This window comes from Macaca thibetana, chromosome 7, assembly GCF_024542745.1.
Source record: "Macaca thibetana thibetana isolate TM-01 chromosome 7, ASM2454274v1, whole genome shotgun sequence".
In the NCBI taxonomy this organism is placed as follows: domain Eukaryota; kingdom Metazoa; phylum Chordata; class Mammalia; order Primates; family Cercopithecidae; genus Macaca; species Macaca thibetana.
Genome location: NC_065584.1, coordinates 55,289,394 through 55,309,294, shown reverse-complemented (window position 1 = coordinate 55,309,294; position 19,901 = coordinate 55,289,394). Strand labels below are relative to the sequence as shown.

Here is a 19,901-nt window from a genome sequence, read left to right as displayed (position 1 = left end):
TGTCTTTAATGTTTTCCCTGAAGCCCAAATCAGATTTAAGTAAGATCTAAGAGGTATGAGAGGTCTGCCTTGAATCCTAGAGCTTGGAAAGTCTCTGGGAAAAGACATGGAGAAAAGAAACACCTTGACGAAAACCTAGACAACTATGGCCTAGTGACTGGGATATATTTGTAACAATGTAGAAAAAGCAAAAAACAACAAAATCTATGCACAGGAGATCGATGATTTAAAACATCGAAATAAACTTTATACCATTGAAAACATACACTTTACAAAAGCACTATACCATGTAATTCAGATTCTGAGAGCTGTACACACTTAAAAGCAGAAAGTGTTTGCAGTACTACTTACAACAGCATCACCTAAAACACAGATCTTCAACCAACAGGTGATAAATGGCAGCACAAAGAAATTATCTAAAATGTATTCTCCCCTAAATTTGTTTTATGAAAATCCTGCCTAGGGCTGAAATTCATCAACTTCTGAAAAATAAGAATTTGGAAAGTCTCAGTTTCAAATGTCCAAGAAGAAATCTTATAACCGTAGCTCAATGGCTTCCTTTGGTGAAAAAAACAGGGTAAATCAACATTACAGTTCATCAATATCACAAAATGGATTGTAGGTTGCATTTGCCAGGCCTTCTTTCACAGTGCCCTGAAGTTTATTTTCCTCTCTCTTATGGGCTCTTCTTTATTCTATTATTTATTATCATTTATTATAATCATGAGATTGATGGTTTCTCCCATATATTTTCAGAGCATCTTAGGCAAGCTCCTTTACTTCTCTGAGCCTTAGTTTCATCATTAGTAATATAAAAATGGAAACATCTACCACTCAGATCTTCCTTCTTGGGACTCGAGTGTAACTCGTCTTCTAAAACATGGAAGTGTCTCTTCCCCACGCACCTGGGAATTTACTACAGTTACGTGGTAATTATTTTTTCATGATTTGTCTTCAAATTTACAGCTTATCATGGACTTTTGTTCGCCATGTCTCCTTGAAAGACACAAAGGATGAATCTACCATTTCCTCTGTCTTGTTCTCCTGCATTTCCTGCTTTTCATGCCTAGAAACAAAAAGATGACACTCACATCATGAATATCCATACTAACAACATTATCCCATAAAATGTTATCAATCTGAAAATTTCTGATCTTGACTATCACTCCATCTTCACTTTTAAAAAAGTTGTTTTTAAAGGAAAATTGCTATAAGATTTTAATTCACATCCATCAACATCCACCCCTCTACCCCTGCCCCTCGACTGCCATCAACTGCGCCTACCTAACTTGTGGTCTATGGGAAACACCCTTGACTTGCAGTCTGCATACCTCATTCAAGTTCTGATTCTACTCCTTAAGAGCTTTAGAAATATCCCCCTAACTGGCTGGGCATGTTGGCTCACCCCTGTAATCCCAGCACTTTGAGGGGCCAAGGCAGGCAGATCACAAGGTCAGGAGTTTGAGACCAGCCTGACCAACATGGTGAAACCTTGACTCTACTAAAAATAAAAAAACTAGCCGGGAGTGGTGGTGGGCACCTGTAATCCCAGCTACTCAGGAGGCTGAGGCAGAAGAATTGCTTGAACCTGGGAGGGGAAGGTTGCAGTGAGCCAAGATCATGTCATTGCACTCCAGCCTAGGAGACAGAGTGAGACTCTGTCTCGAAAGAAAAGAAAGAAAGATCCTTTTAACCAGGGGTTCCCAAGCAGGTTCACTATCAGCATCATCTGGGCAGCTATTTAACTGTTAAAGCAGAATCTTGGAGCAGGTAGCGGAGGGCAGGAGAGTGAAGCACACAAAAAAATACAAGGGTCTGTTTTATGAAAAACTCTGTTAGATGATGCAAATGAAGACTCTCGTTTGGGACCTATGTGCTGTAACTTCTTTTTTATTCTTTATTTATTTATTTAGAGATAGAATCCTGCTCTGTCACCCAGGCTAGAGTACAGTGGCGTGATCTCGGCTCACTACAACCTCCACCTCCTAGGTTCAAGCGATTCTCCTGCCTCAGCCTCCTGAGTAGCTGGGATTACAGGCCCAAGCCATCATGTCTAGCTAATTTTGGTATTTTTAGTAGAGACAGGGTTTCGCCATGTTGGCCAGGCTGGTCTTGAACTCCTGACCTCAAGTAATCCTCTGCCTTGACCCCCAAAAGTGCTGGGATTACAGGTGTGAGCCACCGTGCCCAGCCCTATGTGCCGTAACCTCTTGGTTTTGTTCCTAGCTTGTAAAATACTGAGTCTATTTTATAGTGATATTGTGAAAGCTAAACAATGTATAGGAAAGAGCTTTATAAATGGGAAAACTGAATATAATACAAGGTAGTATGAATCAATATTTTTGTAAAGTTTAGAGTAAAATAAACTTATCAATCATTTCTGCAGCAACCATCACACACAGGATGTGATATAAACATATCAATACTGACTCTCTTCTGAAATGCTCATAGTATAAACTCTCAGAGTGTACCAGAACACGATTTTTAAAACACATAAAGGAGCTTTGAAACTGAAAGACAAAATGTTTTCACAAGACTTTAGAATAACAAACATCGAAATAATTTCACTCTTTCTGACTTCTTGAATTACGTTAAGACTTTACTGTGGGAATCTGCTTCTCAAAGTCCCAGTCTTCTAGGAAAGCAGAGAAACACTGGAAGACTTTGAAGCCAAACTAAAGAAAAGAAATGGATGTGCACATATTGGTATTGGTCTGCCTCCTTCCCATACCCAAGTTGTTTCCTGGAACCATAGTAATTGAGATGCTAAGGGAGGTTTACTAACTCGGTTCCCATTTTGTGCAATTTATATTGCAGGGGAATAAATTGTACTCTAATAGTCTGGAAAAATTATTTCAGGAAATGACTTTGGCCCTAGAGAGTATGTGATTCATTGTAATTTCCAGGGTAAAACATTCACCTACAATTTTTAATCCCTCAGAGGGCTTAACCTACTTACGTTAATGTAAGCAAAGGGGCTGGTAGAAAGGGATTCTTACTCTAAAATGATTGTAATTACCATTTTAGGGAGACCATGCGTTTAAGGTAATCTATCATAGATGTTTAATTTTCCTCTTTCATCAAAATAGAAACACTTGAAGTTTACTTTTTTACTCGTGGGAATGGGTGAGGAACAACTGAATAGGCTTGTAACCTGAATTCATAACCTACAGTCCAGAGTTCAAGCTCACTAGTTCAACAACACTTTGCTGTATCTGGCTCCTGTTCCTCTCTGGCCTCCTGGATGTCTTTTCTTCGAACACTCTTCACTCCGAATGGAACTAGTGCTCTTGTTTCCCCATGCGCCAGGCTGTTCGAGGTCTGCATGTCGTCACCCAGGCTCTTTCCTCTCCCTGGAAATTCCTTCAGTAAATTCTACTCACACTCCAAAATTCAGCTTAAGCATCCTCTCCCCAGGAAGGTTTCCTGGCCCCAGACTAATTTAGCTGCTCCTCCTCCAGGATTCCCCACAATCCCGGGCCACCCTTTGCCTTAGCACTTATAACAACAGGCAAAAGTGATTTCCATGTCTCTCCCACACACTAGATGCTAAGGTCCTGCGGGTAATGGTCCATTCCTTATCTGACTTTATGTTCACAGCACTTAGCTCAGGGGCTGGCACTTAATAGGCATCACAGATGTTGGTTGGTTGAAGGAATGAATGTAAGTGAATGAATGATGTGATCTAAAGATGTGTGGCATGAAATCTCAGAGAATCAGTTATGCCACTTGCCAATACTGCAATAACTGCACATTTTCTAATTTTTTGTGTAGCCAGATTTTTTTTCCTTTAAGTGGGAAAAGTTGAACTCAACTTCTCTGGTAACCAAGTAGGCAATAAAGGGAGTCACTTTGGGTGATTGTCCTTGTTCTTTGAAGAGTCATTTGAATTGTTTTTATATGTTAAGCAAATGTAAGCCAAGATTCTCTGCTTATAGCAAAGGTTATATACCCTTTTCTAATACCCTTGGGTATTCACAATTCTAAGAAGGGGTGAAGTGATTTGGACAAGGATCCCTGGGCTTTGGGACAACTTCTCAGTGGGCCAGAGTGTCCCCGAACAATGCTCAGGGGCAGGGAAGGACAAGGGGCTCCCTAAAATAAACCTTGAGGATAGAAAGGTACTAGAATTGTTAAATGGACCCAGCACTGAGCTATAGAGAAGAGCAACAGCAATCCCGAGTCAAGAGATGGCAGATGCTGGAACTGCTTCAACCCAGATTCAGGGCACATTTGTACTCTGGGCAAGTGGCTATGGGTGAACCAAAGTTGCTGGTGACTAACAACTGTAACATTTGGGGACCCAGGCCTCCTTTTGGCATGGGGCTTCTCAATGCAGAACCTCTAGGTCATCCTTACTGCTATGCTATTCCTGGGGCGTATCTTCAAACCAGCATCAAGAACACGGCAGCATAGTCATGACCCATCCCCTTATCTTCCATTTTCCCACTTGTGTCAGAGGCTGTGGATTTGTTACAGCATTTTCCATTGCTGTTTTCCAGTATAGAGGTTGGAAAACCAAATATAGGACTTACTTCCCAGCTCTTTTGCAGGTGGGAGTGGCTATATGGCCCAGCTCTGGCCCAAGTGTGATACACAAGCAGAATCTCCCAGGCGACTTTTGATTCAGCTTTTGTTCGTCTTATAAAATGGAGGTATCAGGCACTCACCTCTCTCTTTCTTCCTGCCTTAAATTCATGTTAGATGCTTGAGCTTCAACAAGCATCTTGCAGAAGAGAAGAAACAAGCCATTACATTATGGATAGCGAAGCAAAGAGACAGAACCTAGGACATTGTTACCACCATGAAGCTGCTATATCTGGTGACTTCTTATGTAAATAAAGTAAAATATTTCAGTTAAGTAAAATAAAACCCGATAAGTTATTGTTAGATTATCTGTTACATGCAGTTAAAGGATTCTGAACTGACACAATTTTCACACCTGCAGTCATATGCATGCAGACACTAGTAGCCACAAGTGGTATTTAGACACATTGGACAGGGGTTATCCCTTAGCAGGAAATCTGGTGGATTGTTAGTACAGAATGGTATTCTCAAGTACTGCACTCCAGGACACCAAGGGGAGTTGTTCAGCCAAACAAAAAACAATCTAGGTACAATTATGTTAATTTTAAGTTCAGATTTGAAGAACAAAACTGCAGTCAAAAAAGGAACTATTGACTACATTAACGATCAAATGGGACAGATTTTTCTACAACCTCCCCCTTCTGATTTCAGCGTGAGCACTGAATATGGACGAAATATTTAATACCACAAAGTGAAAGAAAAAATGTTAATGCTAGATATGAAAATAAGTTTTAAAATGTATTCTAATGGTATCTTTACTTGATCCTAGTTGAAAAGACTGAGGGACAATTGACTAACCTAAGTATCTTTGAATCCTAAAAACAAGAAGTGAAATATTCAGGTCATATGGAAGCCAAATTGTTAATGGTAGTTACCACTTGTCTCCATAATTGGAGTTGGAGGGAAGTGGGACCAGGTATTTTGTTTTTGTTTGTTTATTTCTATATTGTTTAAATTTTATTATGAGAATGTATTACTTTATTTTATTAATAGGACAAAATTTCTAGTAAATGAACCAATCTTTAAGATGAGATATATCCAATGCTTACTATGCATACTCCCATTTAACCTTCAATACCATGTGGTAAGCAGCATTTTCACCACTGGGGAAACTAAGATGTAAGATTTTAAGTAACTTTACAATGTCACACAGCTAATAATTGGAAGAGTCAGGTCCAAAGATTCTTCATCACAAATCTAAAGCCCATTCTCTCACCAATGTGCTATACTGGTTATGTCTCCCTGATGTTTCTGGATATGCAGGTTTCTCAATTCTGTCTACCGACATGAGAGGTTCTTTGAATGCTACTTTTGTTAGACTGTTTTTAAGAAAACTGTTCTCCAATAGCTTTTTCCCTCAGACTTTAAGTATCTTTAGAAACAGGAATAACCCTACCTTCTTATAATGTTTAAACAGCGACTTACTCAGTGTTCACATTTGTCAAGACCATCTGGGGCGGGTGTGACCTTAGAGTCCTCTCCTGGTAACTTTGGAGAAGTGATTTAGATGCAGCACTCTCAGTAAAATAAACCAGATATTCTGAAGGAGTTTCATGGCACAAAGAACTGGGTAGCTGGTTAGGTTGTATCTCTAACAAGAAAACAAGTTTAAACGTGAGGAAAATTAATTCTTCAAAAATAGCCTTCATAACTATATAAAATATCCACCTGAGAAACAGAAAATCCAGACTGCATTTAATGTCAGAGGAAATGAGTGCTTTATTTGATTAAAATACTGATGTGCAATTTTGCCCACTATAAGTCAAGAAGCCAGTCTGGAATATTTCACAAGACTCCAGATTCTGCATCTGGTTTTTTTATAGCTCTCAAGGCCTGTGTAAGGACTTGACCCTGGGTTATCCAAACTGAATCTTGGATAGGCTTCCACTAATAAATCTTAGTAAAAGAAAAAGGCTTATTTTAAGAGAATGTGAAATTACAGCCTACAACTATAAAGTGTTAAGAATATTAACTCTAAGGGGAGAGATTATTGAATTGTCTGATTATTCTATAATCTAGTCATGGGCCATTTTCATATTACTTAATGTATTTAAATATATTTTAAAATTTCAATGCAGAAGGATGTTATGGACAGGAAAGGCTTTACATGGTATTATCCCACTAAATGGATGTGAAGGAGACTCGGGTTCAATTCCAAATTTTTCCATTCATAAGCTATAGAATGCCTAGAGTTTTATCTCAAGCTCAGGCTTGCAAACCCAACTCCTTAACTCTATATCTCTAGGCATCATTTTGTTATTGATTTCTAGATTAATTGCACTGTGTTCAGAGAACATGTTGTACATGATTTTAATCCTTTAACAATTATCAATACTTGCTTTATAGCCCAGTATATGTTCCTTTTTATAAATGCCTTGTGTGTGTTTGGAAAGAATGTGTATTCTGCAATCACTGGGTGAAGTTAGGTCAAGTGTATTAATGACATTGTTTAACTCTTTAATAACTTCCCTTATTTTTTTTCTGCTGGCTCTATTAATTACTTCATATTTAAAAATGTAATATGATGGTGAATTTGTCTACTTCTATTAATTTTTGCTTCATGTAATTTGATACCATGTTATTAGGTGATCACAAATTTACAATGGTATAACTTACTGATGAATTGAACATTATCATTATAAAGAATCTGTCTTTTTAATAATGCTTTTGACTTAATATCTATTTCTCTGACATTAAGGCTATCTGACCAGCTTTCTCTCACTTGCATGGTATGTATTTTTTTCCATTCTTTTTCTTTTAACCTTCCTGTATACTTTAGTTTGATATATATCTCTTATAAACTTCATATAGTTGATTTTTTAAATCCTGACAATCTTTTAATTGGAGCTTTTAGTCTGTTTGCATGTATTTACTGACATTTCAGATTAAATTGTTGTCCTATTTTGTGCTGTTTATCCCACCTGTTCTATGTTTCATTCATTTTCTTTTCCTGCCTTCTTTTGGCTGGTCATTTTTTTTTGTAGCGACACTTTTTTTTTTCTTCTCATAGTTTGAAAATTTTCAATTCTCTTAGTGTTTACCCTAGAAATTACAAAATTCATACTTATTGAAACACAAAATTAATCAGTAACTATCCTTTTCCCAAGGAATGTAGAATGCATTAACTCTATTGATTCCTTTTCCTGCTTATATATTGTCATTGTGTGTTATTTTCATTGATGACTTTTTAAAACTCCACAGGACATTGTTTTATGCACTCAATTCTCATTCAGATTTACCCATGTATTTGCCATTTTTTTCCTCATTCCTTTTTGCCTCTCTTCCCTTCCACCTGGGATCATTTTCCTTCCACATGAAGAATATATCCTGAATCTCCTATTTTGCAGATGGCAACTCTGTTTTTGCTACTCTGAAATGTCCTGATCTTACTTTCTTTTCTAAGAAATCTTTTCATGGATATAAAATTCTAGGTTAGCAATTATTTTTCTTTGTTTACTGAATATATCATTCTACTTGCTTCTGACTCAGTTGTTGTCTGACACTACTTTGAATGCAATGTCTTTTTTTTCGTAGCACATTTTAAGGTTTCTCTGCTTTTGATATTCTGTAGATTCACTGTGTATGTAGGATAAATTTGTTTTTATTTAATCTGTTTAAGAATTTATAAGCTTCTGAATTTGTGAATTGATGTCTTTCTTCATTCTGGAAAATTCTGTTAATTGTTCTTTCCTTTGGCTTCTTTATCATCGTTTTCACCCTTCATCTCTCTGTGGTACATTCTGAGTGATTTTTTATGATCTTCCAACTACCTTTCTCTTTTCAGCTGTGTCTAGTTTAAATTTTTTAGTTATGGGTTTTTGTTTTGTTTTGTTTTTGAGATGGAGTCTCACTCTGTCGCCCAGGCTGGAGTACAGTGGTGCGATTTCGACTCACTGCAACCTCAGCTTCCCAGGTTCAAGCAATTCTCCTGCCTCAGCCTCCCGAGTAGCTGGGATTACAGGCATGTGCCACCACGCCTGGTAATTTTTTTGTATTTTTAGTAGAGATGGGGTTTCACCATATTGGCCAGGCTGTTCTCTAACTCCTGACCTTGTGATTCTCCCCACTCGGCCTTCCAAAGTGCTGGGATTACAGGCATGAGCCACTGCACCTGGCCAAGTTATGGTATTTTTTTTTATTTCTAGAAATTTTCTTTCTTTCTCAAATTGGTTCTGTTGTCTTTTGATTGCCTATTTCCTGAAGATATGTTTAAGCTTGCCTTTTATTTCTTGAAACAGTAAGCACAATTAATATGTCGAATCATGTTCATATCTGAAGTCTTTGTTTGGCTTTTAATTCTTGCTAGTTTTCAGTATGCTTGGTTTTTCCTTGTGTGCTTACTTAATTTTGACTATATGTAAACCACTGCCCTTGAAAAAGTTATCTTGGTCAATACTTGGGGGCCTGCTATGAAGTGGGTAGCTTTCCCCAGAGAGAATGTGTTTGCTTTTGCCAAGTTTCTAGTTCAAGGACCTGTTTGGGACCATTTTAAACTAATAATCACTTGAGAGTTTTTGGACCACATAGGTTACGGCAATTTGGTTTGCAAATCTCAAGGGCTCCAAGTCTGATTATTCTATAATCTAGTCATGGGCCATTTTCATATTATTTAATGTATTTAAATATATTTTAAAATTTCAATGCAGAAGGATGTTATGGACAGGAAAGGCTTTACATGGTATTATCCCACTAAATGGATGTGAAGGAGACTCGGGTTTAATTCCAAATTTTTCCATTCATAAGCTATAGAATGCCTAGAGTTTTATCTCAAGCTCAGGCTTGCATACCCAACTCCCTAACTCTATATCTCTAGGCATCATTTGATATGATGTAGGCAGCATATCAAAACTTGGATATAGTTCCAAGTTTTCAGAGAGGGTTTGGCTTTTTGCTTCTCAGTATCAAAACATCTTCTTTTGTAGTATTTGACTATGTGGAGATGGAGAAGATTTTTTTCTTTTAAGTTTACCTTTTCCTCACAGGCTCTATGGAGTTCCAACCTTCCATGCTGGTTGGACTTTTAACTTTGGTTCCCACTGCAAAGCTGAAGTTTGGGGCTAGGGACATTTGCCAGGGTATGGGACAGGCAGTCACCCACGCCCACACTCCATGCACCTCCTGGGCCAGGCTGGACCAGTTCCGGCCCCGGGGTGAACTTGGAAATCTCACCACAGGCACCTTACAGAGGTGGGCGTGGGGAGACTACTCTTGCTCACTTGAGGCAGAAGCGGTTCATGGGCTCCTGGGAGGATTTAGAACTTTCTATACAACAAAATCCTTCCTTCGTCATCTTCAGGCCAACAGAGACACTTGGCAGTTAAAGAAACTTGACTGTGTTTTTATTTTTATATTTATTTTTTGTTTTTCATTTTAAACAAGAAGTTTATTTAAACAACCCCATGCTTGGCGTCCAGGGAGAACTCTCCAGGATGTTTTTAGAGTCTTTCATCCCTACTTAAAGACAGATTGCCCTACATGTTGACAGCTAGTATAAAGAAGTTATAAAATGTACTTGGATTTAAATGATAACTGAAAAAGGCCAGGCGCGGTAGCTCATGCCTGTAATCCCAGCACTTTGGGAGGCCGAGGTGGGTGGATCACGAGGTCAGGAGATCGAGACCATCCTGGCTAACACGGTGAAACCCCATCTTTACTAAAATTACAAAAAAATTAGCCGGGTGTGGTGGCAGGCGCCTGTAGTCCCAGCTACTCGGGAGGCTGAGGCAGGAGAATGGTGTGAACCCGAGAGGTTGAGGTTGCAGTGAGCCAAGATTGCACCACTGCACTCCAGCCTGGGTGACAGAGCGAGACTCCATCTCAAAAATAAAATAAAATTAGAATTTAAAAAAAAAAGTGAAAAAGATTAAAATTCTCCATCCTATCAATGTATTTAATAATGTTTCTGTTCTTTTTTTGTGTTTTTGGTAAAACAGAACAAAATGCCAGGCGCAGTGGCTCATGCCTGTAATCCCAGCACTTTGAGAGGCTGAGGTGGGCGGATCATGAGGTTAGGAATTCAAGACCAGCCTGGCCAACATGGTGAAACCCCATCTCCACTAAAAATACAAAAATTAGCCAGGCATGGTGGCAGGTGCCTGTAATCCCAGCTACTCAGGAGGCTGAGGCAGGAGAATTGCTTGAAACCAGAAGGTGGGGGTTGCAGTGAGCCAAGATTGCGCCATTGCGCTCCGGCCTGGGTGAAAGAGTGAAACTCCATCTCAAAAAAAAAACCAAAAAACAAAAAACTCCAGAGCAAAATAACTTACTAAAATATAAATATGAGAGCTGAGTAAGTTAGCTTACATGGACAAGTGCTTTAGGAAAAAATACTTAAAAGCGCGTCCTTTAATTCTCTGGTTTCCTGCTTTTACTTACATTTTGGCCCAGTAATTTTTTGGTCTCTTGTCAGTCAGCCCCTCAATCGTTTGAATAAAGATTTTAAAAAATTATCTAGCATTCTAAATTGTTTTAAGTAACAGGGTTGATCACAAATAACCTGAAAGCTTGCTCTCTCATTTCCTTTTTAGGTTTTATTTAAGTTTACCTTATTAGTGAGGCCTTCCTTATCCACACTTCATTTTTAGAATCTCCTATACCTCTCCTTACCCTCCTTTGTCTTATTTTTTTCACAGCCATCATCATCTGTGTATCAACTGTATGTTTACTTATTTTCCATCTCATCTGCACTAGAATATAAGTTCCATGAAGAAAGGGGCTGTTTCATTCACATTTCCAAAAGCAGTGCCTGGCAGACAATAAACAGTATTCGTTGAATCAATGAAGAACAGCTCTCCACTAAGCTCCAGCCCAAAGTATCCAACTGTCAACTTGAAATCAAACAGGTTTTTCACTCTTAATGTAGACAAAATAAAACTTTTGATTTTCTGTTCACCCTACCACCACACCAGCTTCCCTTTTCCTCATTTCAGTAAATAGCACCACATTCTTTCAGTTATTAATATCAGAAACTTGAGTCATTTGTAGTTTTTCCCTTTCCCTCAAAACCTAGATCCAATCCATCAGCAAGGGCTACAGGTCAAACCTCTAAAATACAGCTCAAATCCATCCTCATCTCTCCATCTCCATGGCCACTCCTTATGGCAACTGGAATCTTCTTCTGAAGTTTTGCATCCCATCATATTGCTCCCCTGCTTCTTGGTGCACTTAAATGCCTTACCATCCATGTCTTCCAAAACCCTGTGTAATGCTGCCTCTTCCTAGCTCTCCAGCCTTATCTCTTTACTGCCCCCCTTGCCCATTAGACTCCAGCCATATTGGTTCTATTCCATTCTTTAAATAAGCCAAAATCTTTCCTGAGTCTTCCAGATGCTATTCCTCTATCCTTAATGCTCTTTATTCTGATCTAGGGTGGCTATCTCATCCTTTAAGTCTTAGCTCAAATATCACTCCATTAGGGAGGACTCACCTCACCACTGTACTTAAGTAGGTGGTCCTCTGATCATAATCATTCTGTATCACTTCCCTTTATATATCCTTCATTGCATCATTGCATCATTGCAACTTGAATTATATACTCATCGGTTTGGGGAATTCTTGAACAGGAGAGATTTTCTGTACTTCTAGTGAGAGTGAATTTCTGCTTGGTTACTGGCACAGGATCCTGGGCCCACAAGATTCTCTGCCTTTCTCAAGGGCAAAAGATTTTTGCTTTTACATCTCCTTCAAGAGCAGTGGATCTCTGCCTGGGCCATAAGGGCAGGAAGGTTTGCCATCTCTCCCCCAGTGGCTTTGCTTTGTACAAGACAAAGGTCTGAGGAAGCGGGCAGTGTTTCACGCCTGTCAGCCCAGCATTTCATGCATGCCTGTGTCACTGAGGGGTCTCTTCTCACCAGTCTCTTGCCCCAGTCTTTCTCATCAGCATGCAGTGGAGGCTTGTGGAAAGTGATTGTGAACCTCTGTCATGTCAGGGGACCTATTTTAAACTGATATCGATTACACAGTTGGCCTTTAAAGAATTCCTTAACATTTAATGATTTCTGTCAGTAGACAATTCTCCACGGGTCTCTCACATTTCTGCATGATTGCATGGAAAGGTACTGCCTGCCTTTTTTCTGGACTACCTTTTCAAGGATATTTATATAAAGAACAGCCTGGAAAGACCGACAGAGATACCATCTCTCCAGACAGTATCTCCCTCTAGAAGAAGAACAAGTTTGATTACTGTCCAGTATAATAAAGACCTATTCCTCCAGAGCAAAGGGCAAGCATGCTAAATATCCATTATAACATGTTTGGTTCCCTAAACTCAGGGTTCCTTCTGTTATGCAATCCACTGTGGGTGCAGGTATCACCTGGGCCTCTTCTGATAACACTGTGGGGATGCTGACACTGACTAATGCTACTGGTGTAATAAAGTCATTTGTTTCCAATTCAGGAATCTGAGGCAAACTAACTTGCAAGGAGTGTAAGCACACAGACTCTTCTAAATTCTTTATAATTTATTCTCACTTGCTTTAATGGCAGCCTCCTATTCTCTGATGAAGGCAAAACAGTTCATATATCCTGTTTCTCTCTGAAGGGGGCTTGTCACTCTTTGAAAACCAGTTCCTTTGGCTACTTTCTCTGATGGATATAAGAAAATTTATCACTTTTTGTTGTTAGGATAGGAGTAACATTCTCTTGCAGCTTTCTACATCTTAGGTGGAAGTGAAAATCCCAAAGTGTATCTATTTGATTACTTTTTATTACTGAAATAGACACTGATTTGCAAACTCTTGTTGTTCACCTTACACATATTTAGTTTTTAAAGAAGCATAGGCATAAGTGAGGACCTCTAGGAATTTTGAAAAACAGCTCATGAAATATTTCATCACAAGGGCTGGAAACAATGGACCAGGATATTTACCTTCTAGCACAGGTGAGGCAGGAGAGGGTGAAATAATATGACTCATGAGAGATGAAATGTTATACAAAATGTATATATGCACTGGCAACCAACCCTACTAGAGGACCAGGAGAACATACAGAAAAGCTGTAACCACTCAGAGTAAAGAGAGGGCTTTTGGAGCTCTCAAAAATGGGTAAGAGGTAGCAGAAAGATCTGAAAAGGATACAGAGGATGGTAGAACAGCAAGCAGTGTCTTGAGGATTCATGGGTTTTCTATTTCTTCATTGTTTTTCCTCCTCTGCATTCATTCTCTTTTTCTGGTAAACAGAATTTGGATTTCTTTTGTGAGATTTACCCCTTCTGCATTTGAAAGTACTGTTAGGACCATCAATTAAAGTGACTAGTGGTCCCCAACCCAACTTTCCCAGGACTCCCTGAGTCATAAAAGATAGTATCTCTGTTGAAACTGATTCTTCACTGACTTGTTAGTTCCTATTACATAGAACAGACTTAGTTCCTATCCTTTGAAAGCCTAGTTTAATTTTTCTTCTCTGAATTATCCAATATTCTCATTTTGCTTAAGTGAGCCAAAGTTGAATTTCTGTTGCTTGTAACCAAAGAAACCCAACTGATAGAGGGAGAGTAGTCCAAGAGAGGGCACAGTAGAGACTCAAGAAGGCTTGTGAAGGTAGTCTGAAACCCAGATACTTTATTTAAAATTATTACAAACATTAATGACTGTCAAAATTGCTGACAAAGGTACAATGACTAAGCAATTTCATGCTTCTATGTGCTGGTACTTAATTAGCATTTTCTAATAATTAGGCTAATGATGTTTTATTACTACAAACCATATTTAGAGTTCACTCTCATAGATCCCATACTAGAAATACAAGCAAATGAAAATGAGCTGAATTAATAAGGCATCACATGCTACTGGAAAAAAATTGAGGAGAGGGTGCTGAGAGTAGCAAAGGGTCTATGTTATAAGGAAATACATGCACTTACTGAATTTTAGCTGTTTGATTCCTTAAATTTCAGTTATAAAACTCAGTTGTATCAGGCAAACCATACATGAAGATAATTTAAAGAACAAGATACCAAGTAGATACTAAAATGAAAAATACAGTAGAGCACCAAATAGAATATTCTCAACAAATGTCTCAAAAAATGCACAGAGCAAAAATGAGACAAACAACTGCTACAAACAGATCAGTCTAACAGCTAAGTGATTTGGAATGAAAATTTACTCTTTGGCTAATCTTTCCCTCCCTCACAGATGAGGCCCTGTGGCTCAGGGAGACAAAATGGTTTGTCTGAAGCTTGCAAGGGTATATTTCAGACACGCTTCAGATGAAGGAGCCTCTCTTTCCATGAGGAGATGGCAGAATGCTGAATTCCTGTTCAATCTGAAATTTAGCCATATAAGTTGTAGAAATAAGAGCAGGTTTTAAGCCTCCCTTAAAATATAAATATCATTCTGAGTCCTCTTCTAGGGTTATCCCATCACTTTCTGAAAATATTAGAAAAGATCAAGTTGTATCCAGGTAATAATCAGGATAAGACCATCTAATACATATCTTTAATAGCCAAAATTTTTTCAAACATGATACTTGAGCAGAACCAGGAAATTCTGGAAACCTAGTCTGCCACAGGTTACCTCACCCAAGGTTACTCAGCCTTGGCACTACTAATATTTTGGGAAGGGTAATTCTTTGTTGTGGGGCGGGGGGCTGTCCAATGTAGGTTATTTAGCAGCATCCCTGGCCTCTACTCACTAAATGCCAATAACTGCCCTAGTCATGACATCACAAATGTCTCCCAACATTGCTAAATATCCTCTGAGGAGCCAAACTGCCCCCAGGTTGACAAACACTGATTTCAATATCATGACTACAACAAAACAAATATAACTGCCAGCTGCATGAATGCACTGCGGAGTTAACTGTGATCAGAGTTACATTTTAATTTTAATCCAAGTATAAATCACGGCTAGAACTAAGTTAGTGATGCTAGTTTTTGTCTAACAGGCCACATATGGCTAATGAACACCTGAAATATGGCTACTCGGAAGTAAGAAATGCAGTAAGTATAAAATATGTACTGTATTTTGAAGACTTGGTATAAAAAAGGAAGTAAAATACCTCATTAATAATTTTTATATTAATTTAGCTATTTTGGGCATACTACTGGGTGAAAAATAATATCAAAATTATTTTGCCCTGTTCACTTTTACTTTGCTTAGTTACTAAAAAATTTTAAATAAAACATGTGACTTGTATTATAATTCTATTGGACGGCACTAGTCTACAAACTTGAAATGATTTAGTATTATTCTTTAAGGAAATAAATTAAGTCTAGTATGCCAAAAAAATTTTGGAAACCACAGCCCTATAAAATTAGTTCACCTTTGAGCATCATAACTCTTTATCATGCCTAAATGATTTTTCTGCTTCTTTAAACCAATTACTTCTATTCCAATGCTTTATTCTCAGAGTTTCAATCGGTTCTTTTCTGACTGCCGATTTATCTTCATGTTGTTCCTTATCATTCTCCTGTACATCTGTTTCTTTCATACACTTGGGAATTTTCCTAGTGCTATGTTGAGATGTTGCAGCATCCATCATACTTAGAAAATCGTAAGCTGGAAGAGGAGGTTTCCATTCCTGAGCAGGTAAAATTGCTGGAAGGAAGAAACAATCAAAGGTTAAAGATTAACAGCTATAAAATTGTCACATCAACATACTAGAAAATGTTTTATTTTGAAAAACACATATGTAGAAGTGAAAGCTTTATTAGTTTTACTTATCTAAGCAAAGTTAGGAATTTTTTAATTGTCATCGTCAACAAGAAACTTGATACATTTGTCATTACTAGCCATTTTCATTTTTAGATTACATTTACAGACTATTATTTTCTTTCAAAAAGATAAGCATGAATACGGGGAAAAAGGTCCAGAATCTCAATGCCAATTAACCTCTGTTGAAGTTTTGAAAAATAGCAATATGTGTAACAAGATCACAAACACATATGTAAAACGTTATATGTAAAATGTTAAATGAAAGAGTCACTTGCTTCCCTCTTTACTGCCAAAGAAATGTAACTATTTCTTATAAATCATTCAAGAAAAAAAATCTGGAACATATGTAATTATTTATTATATAGTTATTTATACAAGTGTTTCCTTACATTTTAAAGCATTTTCTGTTGTTGAAGCTTTTGATTAACATCTTTTCCACACACTTTATGAAAACAAGTTCATTTTATAAAAATAATTATAGACAAGAAATTAAAAATTGCTGTGGAATCAACTGTACTCTATACATAGTGATTAAATAATTTTTCTTAGATAAGCTTCATTACAATGAATCTTAACATTATTTTAAAATATTGGTTAGTAAAAGAGGAAAACTGATTAAAGCTGATAACATGAGATAAATTAGCTAACTGTCTTCCATTTACTAGACAGTTTACAAAACAGTTTCAAAATTTAGTTGTCCCATTTAGGATACTATTTTAAAAAATAAACTATATAAGGAAATGTACAAAGTAAACCTTTTAAATATAAATTCCAATGAAAAATCTATGCACTGTTACACGCTAAAAAATAAATGCTCATAAGATATAAACTTGAGCATCTCTCATAAATTGAGTATCTTTAAGAACTTAGAAAAATCATATAAATTGCAATTTCCTAAAGCTCAAAAATCTGTATATTATACATGCAGTACAGCTGTACTTTGCTTATTGATATATAATTTCTTCACTCATACTCAACTATATGAAATCTTGGTGTTGCCAGGTTAGCAGGTTCAAAAGTGACAAACAGATGATATATTTTCTTGAATATAATGAATATAATGAACAGGTGAGAAGAAGTAGTTTGCAATATGCAGATAAATGTATATTAAAGTATCTGTAAGAGCCCAGTTTAGGCTGGGCATGGTGGCTCACATGTGTAATCCCACCACTTTGGGAAGCGAAGATGGGAGAATACCTTGACCCCAGGACTTCAAGACTAGCCTGGGCAACATAGTGGGAACCCTTCTCTACAAAAAATAAAAAAATAAAAAAAATTATCTGGGCATGGTGGCACGCGCCTGTAGTTCCGGCTACTCGAGAGGTTGAGGTGGAAGATTCACTTGAGCCCAGATGGTTGAGGCTGCAATGAGCCGTGTTTACACCATTGCACTCAAACCTGGATGAGAGAGTGTGACACTGTCTCAACAACAACAAAGAGTCCAGTTTAAAGTGTAGCATGCAGCAAATATTATATTTAAGAATATTTATTTTTAAGGTCAACACTGCAGCCTAATGGTCTGAGACTATGATAAAATGCCTGAAACATCCCAATTCTGCTAATTACTTGCTGAAGGTACTCTACAAAGATCTTAAGGTTTTCAACTGCAAATAAAACAGTAACAACATAGGGTAACAAATACATTATTCATGAAATCAGTATTGATGATAAATAATACTAATTAACATTTATTGAGCCTTTACTATACACATGCATTATTCATTTAATCTTTACAATTTTATAGATGAGAAGACCAAAGCATACAAAGATCAGGGAACTGGGCCAAAGTTAAGTGTAAATCTCAAATAAGAATTGCCAGAAAGAGCAAGATGGCTGAATAGGAACAGCTCAAGCCTCCAGCTCCCAGTGTGAGCAACACAGAAGACGGGTGATTTCTGCATTTTCAACTGAGGTACCGGGTTCATCTCACTGGGGAGAGCAGGACAATTGGTGCTGGTCAGCTGCTGCAGCCCGACCAGCGAGAGCTGAAGCAGAGCGAGGCATCGCCTCACCTGGGAAGCGCAAGGGGGAAGGGAATCCCTTTTCCTGGCCAAGGGAAACTGAGACACACAACACATGGAAAATTGGGTAACTCCCACCCTACTACGGCGCTTTACCAAGGGTCTTAGCAAATGGCATACCAGGTGATTATATCCCACACCTGGCCTGGAGGGTCCCACGCCCACAGAGCCTCCGTCATTGCTGGCAGAGCAGTCTGAGATCTAACTGCAAGGCGGCAGCGAGGCTGGGGGAGGGGCGCCCGCCATTGCTGAAGCTTAAGTAGGTAAACAAAGCCTCTGGGAAGCTCGAACTGGATGGAGTCCACCTCAGCTCAAGGAGGCCTGCCTGTCTCTGTAGACTCCACCTCTGGGTGGAGTCTGACAGCTGTCTGACAGCTTTGAAGAGAGCAATGGATCTCCCAGCACGAAGGTTGAGATCTGAGAACAGACAGACTGCCTGCTCAAGTGGGTTCCTGACCCCTGAGTAGCCTAACTGGGAGACATCCCCCACTAGGTGCAGACCGACACCTCACACCTCACACGGCGGGGTACACCCCTGAGACGAAATTTCCAGAGCAAGAATCAGAGAGCAGCACTCGCTGTTCAGCAATATTCTATCTTCTGCAGCCTCTGCTGCTGATACCCAGGCAAACAGGGTCTGGAGTGGACCTCAAGCAATCTCTGACAGACCTACAGATGAGGGTCCTGACTGTTAGAAGGAAAACTAACAAACAGAAAGGACACCCACACCAAAACCCCATTAGTACGTCACCAGCATCAAAGACCAAAGGCAGATAAAACCACAAAGATGGGGAAAAAGCAGGCCAGAAAAGCTGGAAATTAAAAAAATCAGAGCGCATCTCCCCCTCCAAAGGAACACAGCTCATCACCAGCAACGGATCGAAGCTGGACGGAGAATGACTTTGACGAGTTGAGAGAAGGCTTTAGTTGATCAAACTTCTCAGAGCTAAAGGAGGAACTACATACCCAGCGCAAAGAAACTAAAAATCTTGAAAAAAAGAATGGAAGAATGGATAACTAGAATAATCAATGCAGAGAAGGGCATAAACGAACTGACAGAGATAAAAACCATGACACAAGAAATACGTGACAAATGCACAAGCTTCAGTAACCGACTCGATCAACTGGAAGAAAGAGTATCAATGATTGAAGATCAAATGAATAAAATGAAGCAAGAAGAGAAATCTAGAGGAAAAAAAGGAAAAAGAAATGAACAAAGCCTCCAATAAGTATGGGATTATGTGAAAAGACCAAATCTACATCTGATTGATGTGCCTGAAAGTGAGGGGGAAAATGGAACCAAGTTGGAAAACACTCTTCAGGATATCATCCAGGAGAACTTCCCCAACCTAGTAACGCAGGCCAACATTCAAATTCAGGAAATATAAAGAATGCCACAAAGATACTCCTCAAGAAGAGCAATTGCAAGACACACAATTGTCAGATTCGCCAAAGTTGAAATGAAGGAAAAAATGTTAAGGGCAGCCAGAGACAAAGGTCAGGTTACCCACAAAGGGAAGCCCATCAGACTAACAGCAGATCTCTCGGCAGAAACTCTACAAGCCAGAAGAGAGTGGGGGCCAATATTCAATATTATTAAAGAAAAGAATTTTCAACCCAGAATTTCATATCCAGACAAACTAAG

General features: G+C 38.5%; 1 protein-coding gene across 1 annotated transcript in view; it reads right to left on the bottom strand.

Annotated features, from left to right (window-relative positions):
* Window positions 1-960: 960 nt before the first annotated feature.
* The window catches only part of TXNDC16 (thioredoxin domain containing 16), a 126,824-nt gene continuing 107,883 nt past the window's right edge, over window positions 961-19,901 (bottom strand). The window contains 3 exon segments of the mRNA XM_050798081.1: window positions 961-1,066; window positions 4,671-4,726; window positions 15,844-16,118. Coding sequence (XP_050654038.1) covers window positions 961-1,066; window positions 4,671-4,726; window positions 15,844-16,118 — 437 coding nt within the window.